This window comes from Onychostruthus taczanowskii, unplaced genomic scaffold (genome assembly GCF_017590055.1).
Source record: "Onychostruthus taczanowskii isolate IOZ18803 unplaced genomic scaffold, ASM1759005v1 scaffold106, whole genome shotgun sequence".
NCBI lineage: Eukaryota > Metazoa > Chordata > Aves > Passeriformes > Passeridae > Onychostruthus > Onychostruthus taczanowskii.
Window position 1 is genome coordinate 1,825,664 of NW_024497186.1, and position 16,516 is coordinate 1,842,179.

General features: G+C 59.3%; 2 protein-coding genes across 3 annotated transcripts; one reads left to right on the forward strand and one right to left on the reverse strand.

Moving 5' to 3' along the window:
- On the forward strand, window positions 1-7,077 carry LOC121341830 (acidic leucine-rich nuclear phosphoprotein 32 family member B). 2 transcript variants are annotated; one of them, XM_041415707.1, is made up of 7 exons: window positions 1-829; window positions 1,526-1,675; window positions 2,090-2,212; window positions 3,153-3,351; window positions 3,645-3,766; window positions 4,084-4,138; window positions 5,325-7,077. In XM_041415707.1, exons 1-7 carry the CDS (start codon window positions 647-649, stop codon window positions 5,411-5,413), a joined length of 921 nt encoding a protein of 306 aa, XP_041271641.1. In that variant the 5' UTR covers window positions 1-646; the 3' UTR covers window positions 5,414-7,077. The 2 variants fall into 2 exon arrangements, with proteins under 2 accessions (XP_041271641.1, XP_041271632.1); XM_041415698.1 differs by having other exon boundaries at window positions 317-829; window positions 3,642-3,766.
- Window positions 7,078-8,403: 1,326 nt separating this feature from the next.
- On the reverse strand, window positions 8,404-15,604 carry LOC121341507 (zinc finger protein 414-like). The gene is made up of 5 exons (XM_041415045.1): window positions 15,458-15,604; window positions 10,400-11,021; window positions 9,983-10,033; window positions 9,332-9,487; window positions 8,404-8,890 (listed from the first exon to the last, which is right to left on the reverse strand). The coding sequence occupies exons 1-5, from the start codon at window positions 15,602-15,604 to the stop codon at window positions 8,814-8,816; spliced, it is 1,053 nt and encodes a 350-aa protein (XP_041270979.1). The 3' UTR covers window positions 8,404-8,813.
- Between the last annotated feature and the right edge of the window lie 912 nt (window positions 15,605-16,516).

Consider the following 16,516-nt stretch of genomic DNA (forward strand, 5'->3'; position numbering starts at 1 on the left):
GGGGATCGGGCGGCGAGCGGGGCTTTGGGTGGAGATTAAAGCGGCTCCGTGCACGGCCAGGGGATTTGCAGGAGCAGAGCGGCTGGGCAGGAGGAGCTGCGAGCGCCCGGTGCCCGTGAGTGACGCCAGGAGCTGCACAGCCAGCGGGGTCAGGGCTGGCTGTCCCTGCGTGTCCTGGGCCGTCTGAAAGGGCCCGGCCTGGGGTAAAACTGGGCTTGGCACGGGTCACCCAGAGCAGCTGTGGCTGCCCCCGGATCCCTGGCAGTGCCCAAGGCCAGGCTGGACAGGGCTGGGAACACCCTGGGAGGTGTCCCTGTCCATGACGGGGTGGCACTGGATGGGCTTTGAGGTCCCTCCCAACCCAAACCATTCCAGCATTCCATGATAACCTGGTGGAGTTCAGGCTCACCTCTGTGCCCGCACATCACAGCAGCAGCCACCCAGGTGTGGCCTTTGTCACCTTTACATCCACCGTGGTGACAGTCCCAGTTGGGTTGGAGCACCTCAGTTTTGTGTCGTGTTGGGAGCAAAACAAACTCTGCTGCAAAAGGTCTGAGAGCCTCAACTCAAACCCCCAAGCAGCAATGCCACATGAGGAGTTTGAGGTGATAATTCATGCTGAGCTTGTGCTGTGCAGGTGGCAGAGATGGCCCAGCAGCCCCCAGCCTCTCCCTCTGGGAAGGCAGAGTGGTTTAAAATGACTCCCTGGGAGTTGGCTGATGTGAGCAGGAGAGGTAAAATGGGAGCGCTGCGAAGGAGGAATTTGGAGAGCGCCACGAGCCTTCTGGCCAAGGCTCATTTTTGCATCTTGCTGTCAAGAATGTGTGGGGTAAAAGCAGGTTTTGGGAGTGGTTTGTGAGACCTGGGGCTGTGTCTGGGGGGACAGGGGTGTTTCCCCCCAGGTGTTTGGGGACAGCAAGTCTGGTGCTTGGTGGTCCTGCTGGCATGGGGGGGTTGATTCCTTCACGTGCTGAATTCCTGGAGGTTCCTGGATGTGGAATCCATGCTGGGCAGTGTTTGGTGCCATCAGTGGCTTTGTGTCACCAGCCTGAGGTTGAGCTCACGTGCTGAGCCCGGCCCAGGCACCTGTGTCACCTCACTGACCCTGTCACAGGGAGGTCAGTCCTGTGGGGACAGGTTTTCTAGTACCCCAGTGGTGTGGGGGACAAAGTGGGAGGGGACAAACCCAGCTGACCTGGTTTGGCCCCTCGTTAGCAGAGCCTGAAGCTGACTCTGAAAGCTTTATTGATGTGCAGGGAGCTTTGGGATGTGACCTCGTGGTTCCAAACCCCTGGAGGGTGGGCACTTGGTGGGGACAGCAGGAGTGTGTTGGTGGCCTGTGCTTAGAGGGTGAAACCCCAGCCACAGTGAGGGACTGTCACCAAAAGTTATTTGGCTTTAAGGTTTTAAATTTGAGTGAGGAGGAACCGGAGGCACAGCTGAGTTCTGGGTGTGTTGGTGGTGTCACCTCGAGGCCTGGGGGACGGTGGCAGCTGTGGTGACAGCTGTGGGTGTCCGTGTGCAGGTGAAGGAGCTGGTCCTGGACAACTGTCGCTCAGAGGATGGCAAGGTGGTCGGCCTCTCCTCAGACTTTGAGAACCTGGAGTTCCTCAGCATGATCAACATCAACCTGCTGTCTGTGTCCAACCTCCCCAAACTCAACAAGCTCCGGAAGGTGAGTCAGGACTCTGCTCCCATCTCCAGCAGCCCCTGGTGGCTGTTGGTTTTCCTGTATTTGCCAGAAAATACATTGAGTTTTGCTCCTTCCTCGCTGTCTGAGCAAGTGAGAGGGGTTGGTTTTAATGTGCAACAAAACCCTTCTGAGCTCTTCAGGCGCTTAGTGCCCTTCCTGTCTTGCTTTTTTACTGTCAGAAGCTTCATGACACCATAAATATTTTGGATTTTGAAGCACTTACCATCATGGAGGTGGCTGGCAGCCCTGCAGGAAAGGGTTTTTAAGGGCAAACTTGACCTGCTGCTCTGTGAGCTGAAATTTGGGTGCTCATTGTAGCCCAGTTCTCAGTGCAATTTCCTTCCCTGTATCACGAGCTGAAACACTTGGTGACCGTGTGATATTCCCTCTCTTCAGCTGGAGCTGAGTGATAATAGGATTTCTGGTGGCCTTGAAGTTCTAGCAGAGAAAACTCCCAACCTGACACACTTGAACCTAAGTGGCAACAAGATCAAAGACATCAATACCCTGGAGCCCTTGGTGAGTGGAGGCTGTGCTGGAATCCCAGGGATGGCTTTTCCTTTGGGGATTGGGTCTGAGCAGCTGGAATCCAACGTCTTGGTAACTGTTCCAACAGCACTTCGTGGTTCTGATGGGAACAGATTTGATCCCAGTTTGAGGCTGGGCCAGTAGTTAATGGCTCCTCAGTCTGGAAAAGCAGCAGCCAGTTGCTAAAAGAAGCGTGAAATGGGGCTGGATGAGTAAAACTGTGGATGCTCAGTGCCCAGCTGAGAAGGGACCGGGAAAGGGTCGGAGGCAGTTGGAGGTAGGTGGCACCTGGGGTGTCATGGAATGAGGTAACTGGGCAGCACTGAGGGCATCTGTCCCATCAGCCTGAAGGTTCTGCTGTCCCAGCACTGCAGGGCTCCCATTCCCACAGCGGTCAGGGAGGCTGGAAAAGGCCTTTGAGGCTCCACCTGAGCTGCCCCAGGAATGCTGTGAGGGACTCCTGAAAGGTCTGAAACAGGGCATTTGTCTCACTGGCTGTTTTGTCCATCCATTCCCTCCAGAAGGAATTTGGGGTTGTTTTGCTCCTCCTTTCCTTGGCGTGGTGCCTGCTGTGGTGGCCTGAGCTGGGCTGTGCCAAGGGCACCCAGGCTGCTGCTCTCCCTGAGCTCTGCCTGATCTTTTGAGCAGGATGAGTCCAGCTCAGCTACTCCTGAGCTTGCTGAGACTGCTCAGAAGAAAGAAAGATTTGCAAATACACAGAGAATTTGTTCCAGAAAGGGAAGCAGGACAGAGGAGCTGGACAGAAATTTCTTGTGCCCACAATGAGAGGAGCAGTGACTCCTCTCCATCCGAGGAGCATGTGGGGCAGAACAACTCTGTGCTGGACCTGGGCATTGCCCCAGCCACCCTGCCTTACCTTCCTGATCTTCAGACAGCACTGTAAATAATCTTAACAAATTGATTTTTGCAGAAAAAGTTGCCAAACCTCCACAGTCTGGACCTGTTCAACTGCGAGGTGACGATGCTCATCAACTACCGGGAGAGCGTGTTCGCCCTCCTGCCCCAGCTCACCTACCTGGATGGCTTTGATGCTGACGAGCAGGAAGCCCCTGACTCAGACCCTGAAGCAGATGGAGATGCACTGGAAGATGATTATGAGAATGGGGAAGGTGAGGGTTTTGTCTCCTCCTGGTTTTCCTGCTTGGCAACGACCCCTTTTGCACTTATGGGGGGGTTCCACCGATGGGGTTGGCACTGGAGGAGGGGCTGTGTGGGCCCCTCAGCCCTTCTCCCTCCCCCACCCCACTCCTGGGAGGGACTGGGAGTTGCTGGGAGGTGACAGGGCTTGGTGCTGTCCCTCCTCATCCTCTGTGACCCCTGCCTGCTGCTCACACAGCACTGAGGGGAGAGAGGTGCCTGGGTTTGGGAACTGGGGCACTTCCCTCCCTCCCCCTTTTAGTAGAAGGTGAGGAAGAGGAAGATGATGAGGAGGAAGATGATTTGGATGAAGAAGTCATTGATGACGAGGAAGATGAAGACGATGATCTGGAAGGTGAAGAGGAGGAGGATGGAGTAGATGATGAGGTGAGGCTGTCACCAGACCACGTTTGTCCCTTGTCTGGTGACCCAAGTGTCACAGGAGCCTCTCTGAGGAGTTTGCCATCCGCTCTGGACTGCTGAGAGTGGCAGACTCCAGAGAGTTTCCAGTTCAGCCTTGGCCTGGCACTTCCATGGCTCTGATGGTGGATCCATGCAGCCCCATCCGTGGGATGTGAGGAGCTCTTGGAGATCCAGCAGCTTCTGCCACCCTCAGGCTTCAGTGGGGTGGCAAAGGGGAAGGAGGACTGGGGTTACTGCTCATGGAATTGTTCTTGCTACAAATCCTCTTGTTTTCACTCCAGGAGGAAGATGAGGAGGAGGATGGTGAGGAGGATGAAGAAGATGAAGCTGAGGAGGGTGAGTTGAGTCCTAACAATTCAATTTCTTGCAGGACTCCCTCAAGAGTCAAATATTTTGTGGCTTTGGAGCTTCCTTAGCCTCAGTGCAGGGCTGTTGTTGCTGCAGCTTTTCTGCCCAAGCTGGTGCTGAGCAGTGTCATCACCAAGGGTCACACAGGGAGGGAAAGGGATGAAATTCCAACCATGCTGGGTAATTCTGGGAAATGTGAGAGGTCAACTGCTTAGAAAAGCAGTTCTGGGAGCTGATGGGCCATGCAGGAGCAGGGCTTCTGTCCCAGGAGGGTGTGAGGGAATCTCTTGGGGGCCCATTCCCCTCTCAGACCTGAGCTTGGGGCCTGACTCCTGGTTGTACAAACATGAACACCCAGATGAGAGTTGATAGAATATTGTGGCTGGTATGATTTCAAATAATCTTGATGAATCATGGAATTGTTAAGGTTGGGAAACCCCTCTAACACTGCATCCAACACCACCATGCTCACCACTGACCCCTGTCCCCAAGGTCCACATCCACATTTTTTTAAAGAGTTCCAGGGATGGTGATTCCACCACTGCCCTGGGCAGCCTGTACCAATGCCTGATCACCTTCTCCTTGAGGGAATTTTTCCCAATATCCCATTTAAACCTCACCTGGTGCAACTTGAGGCCATTTCCTCTTACCCTGTCACTTGTTACCTGGGACAAGACTGCCTCCCCCAGCTGTCCCCTCTTGTCAGGGACTTGTGCAGAGCCACAAGGTCCCCCTGAGCCTCCTTTTCTCCAGGCTGAGCCCCTTCCCAGCTCCGGCAGCCCCTCCTGGTGCTCCAGACCCCTCCCCTGGACATGCTCCAGCCCCTTCAGGTCCTTCTTGTCAGGAGGGCCCCAAAACTCCCCCAGGATTTGAGGCCTCAGCAGTGCCAGCCCAGGGGCCCTGAGCTTGGTCAGGAGTGCCTGATTTCTGCAGATGCTGTGTTTTTGAGGGTGCTCAAAAAAAAAAAAAATTGCTTTTTAGCTGTTATGCAGATGCTTGGAGGGCAGAGAAGGTTGTTGGTGTCTCGTGTCAGCCCAGGCTTTTGCAGGAGGAGCGGGGCAGGGTGGATCTGCTCCCAAATGGTGCCAGTCTGTCCTGTGCCTGCTCCCACTGCAGAGCTCAGCTGCTGTTCCCTGGGCTGGGCTGGAAGAGTGAATCCCCCCTCTCTTTGCAGACCACCCGTGTGGGGAGAAGAGAAAACGAAGTCTAGAGGATGAAGGAGAGGAAGATGCAGAGGACGAAGAGGATGATGAGGATGACTGATCCCAGCGAGCCAATCAGTTTTACAGACTCTGACTGTGCTTGTCTTAACCTCCCCGTTGTGTCTGTGTGAGACTGTAAATCCCTGTCTCCCACTCCTCCTCCTCCCCCTTTGTATGGCTGCAGCGTCCACAATATATTTTTTTAAGATTTAGAATACTGTAGGCATTCAGGGGAATCTTCCATACAAGGCTCACTTTTTTTCTCACAAGTATCTCATGACCAAAGGCTTTTCTCCGTTCGGTGGTTTGTGCAGCAGCTTAAAAAAAAAAAAAAAAAAAAAAAAAAAAAAAAAAAGCAAAAAAATTAACAAAAAAAAAGAGGGGAAAAAAAATCTCCTCCTTAGGGTATCTGTGTGTCCGAAGTCAGCTGTGCCACACTGGACCCAGAGCTCCAGCTGTCACCCTGCCAGCACAGAAGGCCTTTGCCACCCTCGTGCCCTCAGCCCAGGGCTCTGGAGATGCTTTTTGAGCCACCTCGGGTGCAAAATCTGGTTCGTCTGCGTGGACTCACAACGATCCTGAGGGTGTCTCAGATCTGAAATCATGGTGATGTGATCTCTGGACGTGCTTGAAGATGCTTTAGTGCTGGGGATGGGGGGTGCCTGGGGTTTTGGGGGGAGGGAGGGGCTGCTTGCATGACCTGGTACCTCTGCCGATGCACCTTGCAGTAACCCTGCACTTGCTTTCCTATTTTATTTTATAAACTGGAACATTTTTCCCAGTGGCCACTTAAGAACCATCCCTTGGGCTATCCCAGGTGAGGGGGGTTTTTGAGGCTGTGTCTGTGCTGCGGGGAGCCCTGCAGCAGCTTTGGGAAGGGATAGGGAATGCAGGTGAGGGGATACTGCTCCTCCACCCCTCATTTCACACTGTACAGCCCTGTGCAGCCACCATCACTGTGATGCTCCTGCAGACCGTGTTAGCCTGGAAATTCTCAGGGTCCTTCTGCCAGCCAGTGCCACCTCTGCACGGGCCCCTGGTGCCAGCCTGGCCTGGCCATCCTCCTCTTCCTCCTCCCGGGAACAGAGCTCCAGCTCCCCCCTTGTGTCCCCGCTGTGGGGGTGGCACCCCGAGCTGGCTGCAGGGAGGACTGGGGGAAGCCAGCCAGGTGCATGCAGCATTCCCAACCCCATTCCCACCTTCCCTGCCATCCCGGAGGTGTCCAGCCAGCGCATCCCTTGGGAGAAGGGCCCGGGGAGGGAGGTGGGGGCAGCCCGGGGGTGCAGACAAGCACTGGCACTTTGTGGCATTCCCGCTGGGGCTCCGTGTGCCCCCGGGGCCGAGCTCCAGCCCTGCCCTCCCCTCCCGGGGGGCGTGGGTGTGTTCAGCAGCACATCCCCCTTCCCGTCTTGCTTTGCTGGTGTCTCTTGCATTGTACAGTCGCTGTGACCATTCGGAGAAGAAGTAATCCTGTAAAATGCAAACTGAGTAACTTATAAATGTTTAAGGAATTTTAAAAAAAAGAAAAAAAAAAGTCAGAGCAGCAGTTACTTCTAATTTTTTTTCCCTGCATTTTTAGCAGATTGTATGGATTTTATATTAGCCTAGTAACTGTCAGGTTTTGATTGGTCGGACTAGTCCCAGAAATAAGGATCTCCAGCCCTTTTGTATCTTTTGTTACAAAATTTGGATAAAACTTTTAATAAAGACTTCAGTTTTTAAAAATCCATTGCTATGGAGCTTGTCTTGGCTGCCTCTGCCTTGGGACCAGCCAGGAATGCTTGGAGTGGGGGCTCTGGGGCACGTTTGGGTTTCTGCTGGGAGCAGGGACTGTCCCCTGTCCCCGGGAGGGCTGGGTTTGGGACAGAGTGGGGGCTCTGCTGTGGGGTGGGGTCCCAGCACCATGGGCTCTGCAGGACCCCCATGGGCCAGAGCTGGGCCCCGGCTCAGGGACAGCTTGGGAAGGGGCTCCCTCCTGCCTTCTGTGGTGGCACCTGGAGGAGGCAGGGCAGTGTTCAGCGGGCTGGGGGCCAGGGCAGTCACCTGTGCCAGCTGGGCATGGGGGCTGAGCTGTGCCCCCTGCCCTGTCCCTTTGGCACCTCGGGGTCCCTCCTTTTGGGGTGCTCTGTGACCCCGTGCTGGCTCTGTGATGAGCTGGCACTCTGCCAGGTCTCAGCAGCTCAGGGACACTTCAGGGTGTCCATCAGGGCCTGAGGGGACCGGGCTGGACTGGGAGGGCACGGTGCCAGCTCAGGGGGGCTGCAGGAGAGAGCCCTGGGGCACCCCGGGGTGCTGCTCACCCTGTAGGGGATGGAGGCAGGAGGAGGAGGAGGAGATGGCAGCAGGAGGAAGGAGGGATGGCAGCAGGAGGAAAGGATGGCAGCAGGAGGAAGGGATGCCCACCTGCCCAGGTGGCCACTGTGCCTTTCTGAGCCCTGTCCCGGTGTTTGTGGCCCCTCCCAGCGCTGGCAGCAGCAGAGCAGAGCAGGGGCTGCCGGCTCTTGTGTCGCTCCCATCCCTCGCTCCCAGCCAGGGCTGGCGTGGGCACCAGCAGGTCCCAGCACGCCTCCCCTCAAACCAGTTTGCAGCAAACTTTTCACCCCGCTGGGCTGGGCCTGGCAGAGTGGGGCTGGGGGAGCCCCAGGCTGCTCCCACGGGGGGTGCAGCCCCCCAGGCTGGGCACCTGCGCCCTTGCCCCTCCCAATGGCTCTTCTGGGCCATTCCATGCCCGCTGTCTGGGCCAGGGCTGGGACAGGCACGGAGGCTGCCCGGGGCTTGGGGTCCCACCCTGCTCTGGTTGCTGGCGTGCAGCTGGCAGAGGCTCCAGCCCTGCGCGCTCTGGCAGGGGGCAGGGGCAGCACGGAGTGTCCCTTCCCCTTCCTCAGACCTTCCCCTTCCCAAACACTTCCCTTTCCCAAACTCTCCCCTTTCCCTTTCCCAAACTTTCCCCTTTCCCTTTCCCAAACTCTTCCCTTTCTCCTTCCCCAAGCCAGCCCCTGGCAGGGCCATCCCTGGAGCACAGGGTCACACCCCCTGTGTCCCCACGTCCCCCTCCTTTGGTTTTGGGGGGCTCGTCAGAGCCAGCCCCGGTCGCCCCTTCCCACAGGGACTGACAGAGCCTCTCCCGGCTGCCGCTCCTGTACAATTCCCATTTATTTTTCCGAGATCTCATTCCAGAGAAGTCCACTAACTCCTGAGAACCTACCGGGCTCCCCGCAGAGCCCCCGGGGCTGAAACAACAAAACCTTTCGGGGAGGGAGATACGGCGGTTCTGGCTGCGGCAGAGTCCCGAAAATAAAAAGGAAGGGGAGAAATTCCAGGGGAAACATCGGCCCCTCTGCTGCTCCTGTCCCCAGGGAGGGCTGCCTGTCCCAGCACAGTGGCAGGGCTGTGCTGTGCCCCCTGCCCGGCTCGGGGCAGGGACAGGGAGGTGCAGGAGAGTCCCTTGGGAGCCGAGGGCATCAAAGCTGGGAGTACAGGGAGTTCTCCATCTCTGGCGGCAGCTTGGTGTGGAATGGGGCCAGGCCCACCCCGAAATCTGGAGGGAGAGGGAAGAGAACTGTCAGCACCTCGTGGGGGGGCATCAGAAGGGTTGGGGGGCACAGCCAGGGCACTGGAAAGGCACACAGACACCCTCAAGACACTGCAGGGGCTGGGGGCACAGAGGGGGCACACAGACATCCCCAGGGGCATTGCAGGGGCTGGGGGCACAGGAGGGGCACAGAGACCCCAAGGGCATTGAGAAGCTGGGGGCACAGGGAGGGCACTTGGGGGGCACACAGACACCCCAGGCCATTGCAGGGGCTGGGGGCACAGAGGGGGCACACAGACCCCTCCAGGGCACTGCTGCAGGCTGAGGAAGCAGGGACTGGAAGCCGGCCAGGCTGTGCCAGGTCAGAGGGAGCAGGATGTGCCTTATCCCTGCGGATCCCTGCCACCCCCGCGAGCATCCCGGCAGCCGGGGGGGTCCCTCCCGTACCCATCTCGGCCTCCAGGCGCCCGGGCTGGGGGTTCTTGCGGTGGTCCTCGATGTGCAGGGTCATGTCCTCGCGGGAGGCGGTGGAGAAGGGGCACTGCGTGCAGCTGTAGCGGCCCCGCGTGTGCTCCCAGACGATGCGGCTGTTGGAGGAGTGCCCTGCAAGGACGGGCGGGCAGGGAAGCACAGGGATCGCCCGGAGCCGGGGGTGCCGCGGGGCGATGGGGGCTGGAGCCCCCTCCCCTGAGCCCCACTCGCTCAGGGGTTCTCTTCCCGAGGGAAGAACCCCGAATATGGGAGCAGGGGGCCAGGCAGTGAAGGGCACGGCGGGTTCTGGGCTCGGACTGGGGGCACTGGGGGCACTGGAGCCAGGCAGCTGCTGCTGCTCCTCCTCCTGCTGCTTCTGCCCTCGGGGCCAGGCTGGGGGGTTTTGGGGGGGTGCAGCCGGTAACCCCCCTGCCTCGGAGCCCGCCGGGGCCACATCCCCTCTCCTCGTGGCTCCCAAAAAAGGAGGGAGCCTGCCCTCCCCCTCTGCTCTCCGGGGAGCACCGCAGTGCCCCTGGGGCATCTCCCATCCCCTGTGGCCCCCCCCCGCCGCCCCCCAAACCCCCCAGTGACAGAAAGCAGCCCCCACCCAGCAGGTGCCAAACTAACCTGGAGTCACTCCTGAGCCAAAGCATGGGAGGAGTGGGCTGACACTCACACCTGCGGAGGGAATCGAGGGCCAAGACAAGCATTAGGTCTTCCCCTCCCTGGGGGGGACTCGTGGGGGGGCAGGCCTGGCCCGGCCCCCCCGCCTCGCACCCCCAGCACGCCGGGGAGCAGCAGGCCCGGGAGAATTTGGAGACTTTTTTTGGCGCTCGCCGGTGCTTTTGCCCAATCGAACATCACAGAGGGGGTGGCACGGGCGGGACGGAGCTTTTTTTTGGGGGGGGGGGGGGGGGGATGGCCGGGCCGGAGGGAGGAGGGGGCCGGATCCTCGGCTGGGCGGCGGCGGGTCCTCCTCGGGAGCTGCTGCTGGTCAAGGCGGGAGCAGAAGAAGGTTTGTCCCGCACGGCTCCGCGCTCTCACCTTGGCTTTTCTTCCAGACGGCGTTGGAGACGCTGGGGGGGCCGTGGCCCGGCAGGAAGGGCCGCAGGCGGTGCTGAGCCGGGGGCTGCGCCAGCCCGTAGGGCGAGGGGGGCACGTAGGGCAGGAAGGGCCCCGGCACCGAGGACGGGGCCGGCCCCGAGAAGCGAGTCAAGGACGAGGGCCCGAACAGGCCGGGCTCCAGCAGCGGGAAGGGGTGCGGGGCCCCCGACCCCAGCGGCTCCAGCGGGCCGGGCAGCGCCGCCGGGGCAGAGTCCGCGCCCGCCGCCGGCGATTCCTTCTGCAGGGGCCGCAGGGCGCTGGGCGGCTTGGGCAGCGCCTCGGGGGGCCTGGGGGGCTCCTTGTCCGCGGCGGGGGCAGCGGGAGGCAGCGCGGGCCGCGGGGCCGGCGCGGGGCCGCTGGCGCTGTCGGAGCAGACGTGCAGGTGCTTGAAGAGCGAGCGGTGCGTGCGGAAGCGCAGCAGGCAGTTCTCACACCTGAGCCGGGAAAGAGCCGTGACAGAGACTGCGAGCGGCTGATGGGCACGCGGGGACCGTTCTTGGCCAAAATTACAGTGCCTGGGCACGAGGCTCACACATGGATAAGCCCGGGGCTGAGCCCAGAGCTGTCACTGTCCCTTCCTGCCTCTTTGTGGTCTCCAAAGCCCCCAGACATCCCCCCCCAGGCATCACCAGGATTCTGCTCACATCCAGCCCACTGGACAGCCAACTGTAGCCACAATTTCCCCCAAAGTGGGGGAATTCCTCCAAGGATCCTCCAAGGCACAGCCAGACCAGGGATTGCAGGAGCTGCCCCTGCTCCCAGGGCTGGGGGGCTCACTGGGTGCTCCCGTCAAAATCCCAAAGGGTTTTCCAGCCAGGAGGAGCAGCAGCTCCCACTGAGTGCCTGGGAGATGTTGATGGGCACGTGGGGATGGTTCTTGCCCAAAATTACATTGGCTTGGCAAGAGGCTCCCACCTGGATAAGCCAAACTTGAATTTCCAGTGAAAATCATCTGGAAAACCCCCTCAGTCTGGGAGATTTCTCTGTAGTGTCTTCATGTTGGAGTGAGAGACAAAATGGTGCTAATAATGGCAATAATAATGCTTATAAATGATAAGCAATGATGAAAATAAGGAGAAAATGATCAAATAAAAAGGATAAAAGGGCAAAAATATTTACAATAACGCTGGTAATTATGATAATAATAATAATGATCCTCCTCCTCCTCCTCGGTGCCCCGTGGTCGTGGGGCTGACCCTCCCACCCGGGGCTGAGCCCAGAGCTGTCATTGTCCCTTCCTGCCTCTCCCACCCCAGGGTGGTCCCCAAAGCCCCCAAACATCCCCCCCAGGCATCACCAGGATCCTGCTCACATCCAGCCCACAGCAATTGTAGTCAAAATTTCCCCCAAAGTGGGGGAATTTCTCCAAGGATCTTCCAAGGGGATCCCCTCCAAGGCACAGCCAGACCAGGGATTGCTGGAGCTGCCCCTGCTCCCAGGGCTGGGGGGCTCACTGGGTGCTCCCGTCAAAATCCCAAAGGGTTTTCCAGCCAGGAGGAGCAGCAGCTCCCACTGAGTGCCTGGGAGATGTTGATGGGCACGTGGGGATGGTTCTTGCCCAAAATTACATTGGCTTGGCAAGAGGCTCCCACAGGGATAAGCCAAACTTGAATTCCCAGTGAAAACCATGTGGAAAACCCCCTCAGTCTGGGAGATTTCTCTGTAGTGTCTTCATGTTGGAGTGAGAGACAAAATGGTGCTAATAATGGCAATAATAATGCCGCTCATAAATAATAAGCAATGAGGAAAATAAGGAGAAAAGGATCAAATAAAAAGGATAAAAGGGTAAAAATATTTATAATAACGCTGATTATGATGATTTTGATAATAATGACAATAATAACAACAATAATATCAGTGCTGGGGCTGTGAAGTGAGCACAGGCAGATGCTTCCCCAAGAGCTCAATAACTCCTTGGGAGATCTCCCTGGAGATCAGCTCTGTGGCTGGGGCACCCCATCCTTCCCATAACATCTGCTCCAGAGGCATTTCCCCAGCTTTTGGCTCTGGGAGGGCTGGCCCAGAGGGGCTCAGCCTGGCCAAGCTGGGCTCAGCAGCTGTTCCTGCAGCACCCAGCACAGCCCAGTGGGAAATAAACCAGGGAGGGGGGGAAAAATCCATGTGGGATTATTCCTGTGGCTGCACCCGGGCTCCTGGCTTTGTCTGGGGGTTGTGGGGCCTTTTTTTGTTGTTGTTTTCTCAGCTCAGCAGCCTCGGGATGAAATCAGCCAGCCATGAAGGGGGGTTGGCCATGGAACAGGGAATCTGGGGCAGGGCTGGGGCTGCTTATGGCCCAGGAGGGGAAATTCAGCCCTGGATGGAGGGGATACTCCATCTCCATCCTCCGTCCCTGGAGGACATGGGGAAAGCATGATAATTTCCCAGCAGCTTTGATGGAGCTTTGTTTATCAGGTGGAAATGAGGGGTTTGGTGGGAAAAAGGGTCTTGGGAATCTTCTTTTTCGGGGAGACAATGCTGAAAAGGTCGAGACAGGGCTGTGCCTGCCTGCCCAGCCCCTGGGCAATGTCCCTGTGGCACTGCCACATTTTGGTGCCCAACCATGAAGTGTCAGAGCTGGAACCACTGGTGCTGGAGTTCAGTGAAGCAGAATTCCTGCTGCCCAGCTGGAAATGCACCTCTGGATCAAAGCTGGGGGGCCCAGCCTGGGCTCAGCACCCCTGGCAGAGCCCTGGGACCAACAGGCTCCAGATGAGCCCAAAGAGAGCAGGGCCATGGCACTGGGAGCTCAGAGGCAGCACAGGGAAGTTTCCCCAAGAAATCAGGAAATTCTTCCCCACCAGCACTGCAGCAGGGACAGGAGCTCCTGGAGCCCCAGGGTCAAAGCCAGCAGTGCCTTGCGGTGTTGGAACCTCCATCCTGTCCCTTTGGGATCACAGATGCCACATAGAGAGTGGCATTCCCTGTTGCAGCACCCCAGTGATGCCTTGTAAGCTGATTTTTTTTTTCTGGAAAAGCTGGGAAACCTCTTGAGCAGAGCCTGTGAGGGCAGGCAGGATGGACACTTGGCCTGTGGCCCCAATGTTCCCCACAGGTGACATGGCAGAGGACACGGTGGCAGCACTGCAGCATCACCCTGTGCCCAGGTTTTTGGAGAGCAGGTGGCACCTGGATCATCTTGCTGTCATTTGTCACCTCCCATGGGATGCTGGCCAACAACCTCCCTCCTCCAGGACTGTCTGTTCTGCAGCCCTAAGTGTGACACCATGGCCCAGGTGCTGCTGAGCTGCCACTGTCCCCATCCCCAGTGACCTCCCGTGGTCACCACAGATGTGACTGACCCCGAGATGTGACTGACCCAGAGGTGTGACTGACCCAGAGGTGTGACTGCCCCAGAGATGGAAGTGACTGCCCCAGAGATGGATGTGACTGCCCTAGAGGTGTCACCCCCCTGGTGACACAATTCCCTCAGAGACAGGACCCCTCCAGAAATATGGCTCCCCCCAAGATGTGACCACCAGTGCAAACCTGCCCTGGAACCCCAATCCTGCAGCCACCACTGTCATTGTCACTATCCCCATTATTATTATTTTCTGCCACCCCAAAAAGCTTCTGGCACAAAACTCCCTCATCCCAATCCCTGTAGGGTGAACAGAGACCCCAAAACCCCTTCCAGGGTCTGCCAGCCATGAGGGTGGGCAGGATGTTTGCAGCTGCCCATCACCCCGAGCAGGCTGTACTGCTGATTCAGTGAATAATTAACACAGCTCATCCCCCTCAAACCATCCGGGGGCTTTATCCATACCCCGAGACTTCGCTCAACCCACCCCGCAAGGATAAAGGGGACAAATAATCGGATTGGAGCATCTCTGAGGCCCGAGGATGAGGAGGCTGCCCCCAAAGGCGGCTCCTGGGCGCAGGAGAGGAGACAAAGGCTGGGAACAAGGGGCTCATGTGATCGCGCAGCCGGCGAGCGCCGGGGGAGGAAGCGCCGGCGGTGCCAGCGGCTCCGCTCCTGCCAGTGCCACCAGCCCCAGCTAAAACACACCCTGAGGGTTCTCCTGGAGCCTTCAGATACCGCGGGGAGCCCGCACAGAGCTGGGGGGTGATGGGGGGGATGCTCCAAGCGTCCAACGCAAGGTGGGTGCCCCAATCCAGGCAAAGCTGCTGCCGGGGTGCCACCCCTCCCTGGGAGGGTTCCCTGCTTTCCAACTCAGAATCTGCCTGGAGAGCTTGAGGAGCCCACCCCAAAGCCAGGGTGGGCATCAGAGGGGCGAGTGCTGAGCCCTGTGCTGGCCTTGGTGTCACATCCACGGGGGCCAGGCCCCTCTTCCCTCTGAGGGGAGGGTCCCCCCTGTCCCCCAGATCGCTCCAAACCCTGCTGCCATCTCCCCACATTCCCACACCACCCCGGTGCCCACCTTTACCTGCCTGCCCGTGGATGGCCCATGGGAAAAGCCCCACTTTGCCTTCAGGAGCCACCTGGGGATGTTGGAGCTCCCTCCCTGAGCCTGGACAAAGCTGAGCCCAGCACCAAGCTCGGCCCATGGCCAAGGCCAGGAACGCCGGGCTCTGACAGCCACAGAGCGGCTCCCAGAGGTGAGGCAGCACGGGCAGATCCCGGCAGGTGCATCCCGGCAGGTGAGGGGGTCCTGCTGTTCCCACAGGCCACACACCTGTCAGGACCCAGGGCTAGCGGCTCCCGTGGCTCCCTGTCAGCCCCACGAGTGGTAACCACAGGGTAGCCCCCATGGCCACTGCTTTCTGGGGCTGGTAGCCCCCCCAGGGGCCATACACCCATGGCTACAATGACACCCACGGCCACCACCCCGTGGCAGTGGCCCCGGGACCCGGAGCCCCCGCGGGCAGCAGCCCCGGGGCTGGTGCAGGTCCCGGCTCCCTGCAGAGCCCCGGTACCCCGACCCCAGTCCGGTACCGCGGCTGTCCCCGGTGCAGCTCCAGCCCCGGTGCCGGTCCATCATCCGGTACCGCTACACCCCCGGTACCGGTACAGCCCCCGTGCTGGTTCATCCCCGGTACCGATCCAGCCCCGGTGCCAGCACACTCCTGGCCCGTTACATCCCCCGGTGCCAGTGCTCCCTTCCCGGTGCCAGCACCCCGCCGGTGCCGGGGCACCCCCGATACCGGTACAGCCCCGATACCGGTACGGTGCCGGTGCCCGTACATCCCCGGTGCCGATACGGTCCCGGTGCCGGTACACCCCCGCCGGTGCCGGCAAAGCTCCCGCTGTCCTCGCACCCCCTGTGTCAGTCCATCCCGGGTGTCGGTCCGTTCCCCGATCCCGGTCCTCCCCCGGTGCCCGCCCGTCCCTCCCGGTCCCTCCCGGCCGTACCGGGGCTGCGGCGGGGCCGGCGCCGCCCGGGTCGCGCATCAGCGGCGGGGCGGCCGCGGGGCCATTTTCTGTGCGGAGCTGTCGCGAGAGCGGGGGGAGGAGGAGGAGGAGGATGACGGGGGGGAGGAAGGAACGTGCGGAAGGGCGGGCGGGGCCCGGGGGGGGGGCCCCGGCCCCGCCCCGCCCCGTTCCCCCCCTCCCCCAGCTGCTTTTCCCGGGAGATTCTCCGCATCCCAGCGTCTGCGGGCATCTCGAGCATCCCGGGGTTTTTGGAGCATCCCGGGGGGTTTGGAGGATCCAGGGGATTTTGGAGCATCCCGGGAGTTTTGGAGCATCCCGGGGGGTTTGGAGGATCCAGGGGATTTTGGAGCATCCCGGGAGTTTTGGAGCATCCCGGGGGTTTTGGAGGATCCAGGAGATTTTGGAGAGTCCCGGGATTTTGGAGGATCCAAGGGATTTTGGAGCATCCTGTGGGTTTTGGAGCGTCCCGGGGTTTTTAGGCATCCCGGGGGTTTTTGGAGGATCCCGGAGTTTTTAGGCATCCCGGGGGTTTTGGATCATCCCGGAGAGGGAAAGGCAGCAGCACTTCCTGAAGCTTTTGAAGCATCCCAGGGCCCTTGGAGCCTTCTGAAATTCTTGGAGCAACCCAGGGCTTTTGGAACATCCCGGGACTTTGGAGCATCCAGGGAGTCTGTCGAGTACCCCAGGGGCTTTGAAACATTCCAGGGCTCATGGAGCATCCTGAG

Bases quoted from the DNA above. Each gene is read 5' to 3' on its own strand.
- LOC121341830 (XM_041415698.1), top strand. From the start codon at position 647: ATGGCCCAGCAGCCCCCAGCCTCTCCCTCTGGGAAGGCAGAGTGGTTT. The intron at 3,352-3,641 runs GTGAGGGTTTTG...TCCCCCTTTTAG, and splicing joins TGATTATGAGAATGGGGAAG to TAGAAGGTGAGGAAGAGGAA. The intron at 4,139-5,324 runs GTGAGTTGAGTC...CTCTCTTTGCAG, and splicing joins AGAAGATGAAGCTGAGGAGG to ACCACCCGTGTGGGGAGAAG.
- LOC121341507 (XM_041415045.1), bottom strand. From the start codon at position 15,604: ATGTACGGGCACCGGCACCGTACCGGTATCGGGGCTGTACCGGTATCG. The intron at 10,034-10,399 runs GTGAGAGCGCGG...TTCCCTCCGCAG, and splicing joins CGTCTGGAAGAAAAGCCAAG to GTGTGAGTGTCAGCCCACTC. The intron at 8,891-9,331 runs GTACGGGAGGGA...CTCTCCCTCCAG, and splicing joins GCGCCTGGAGGCCGAGATGG to ATTTCGGGGTGGGCCTGGCC.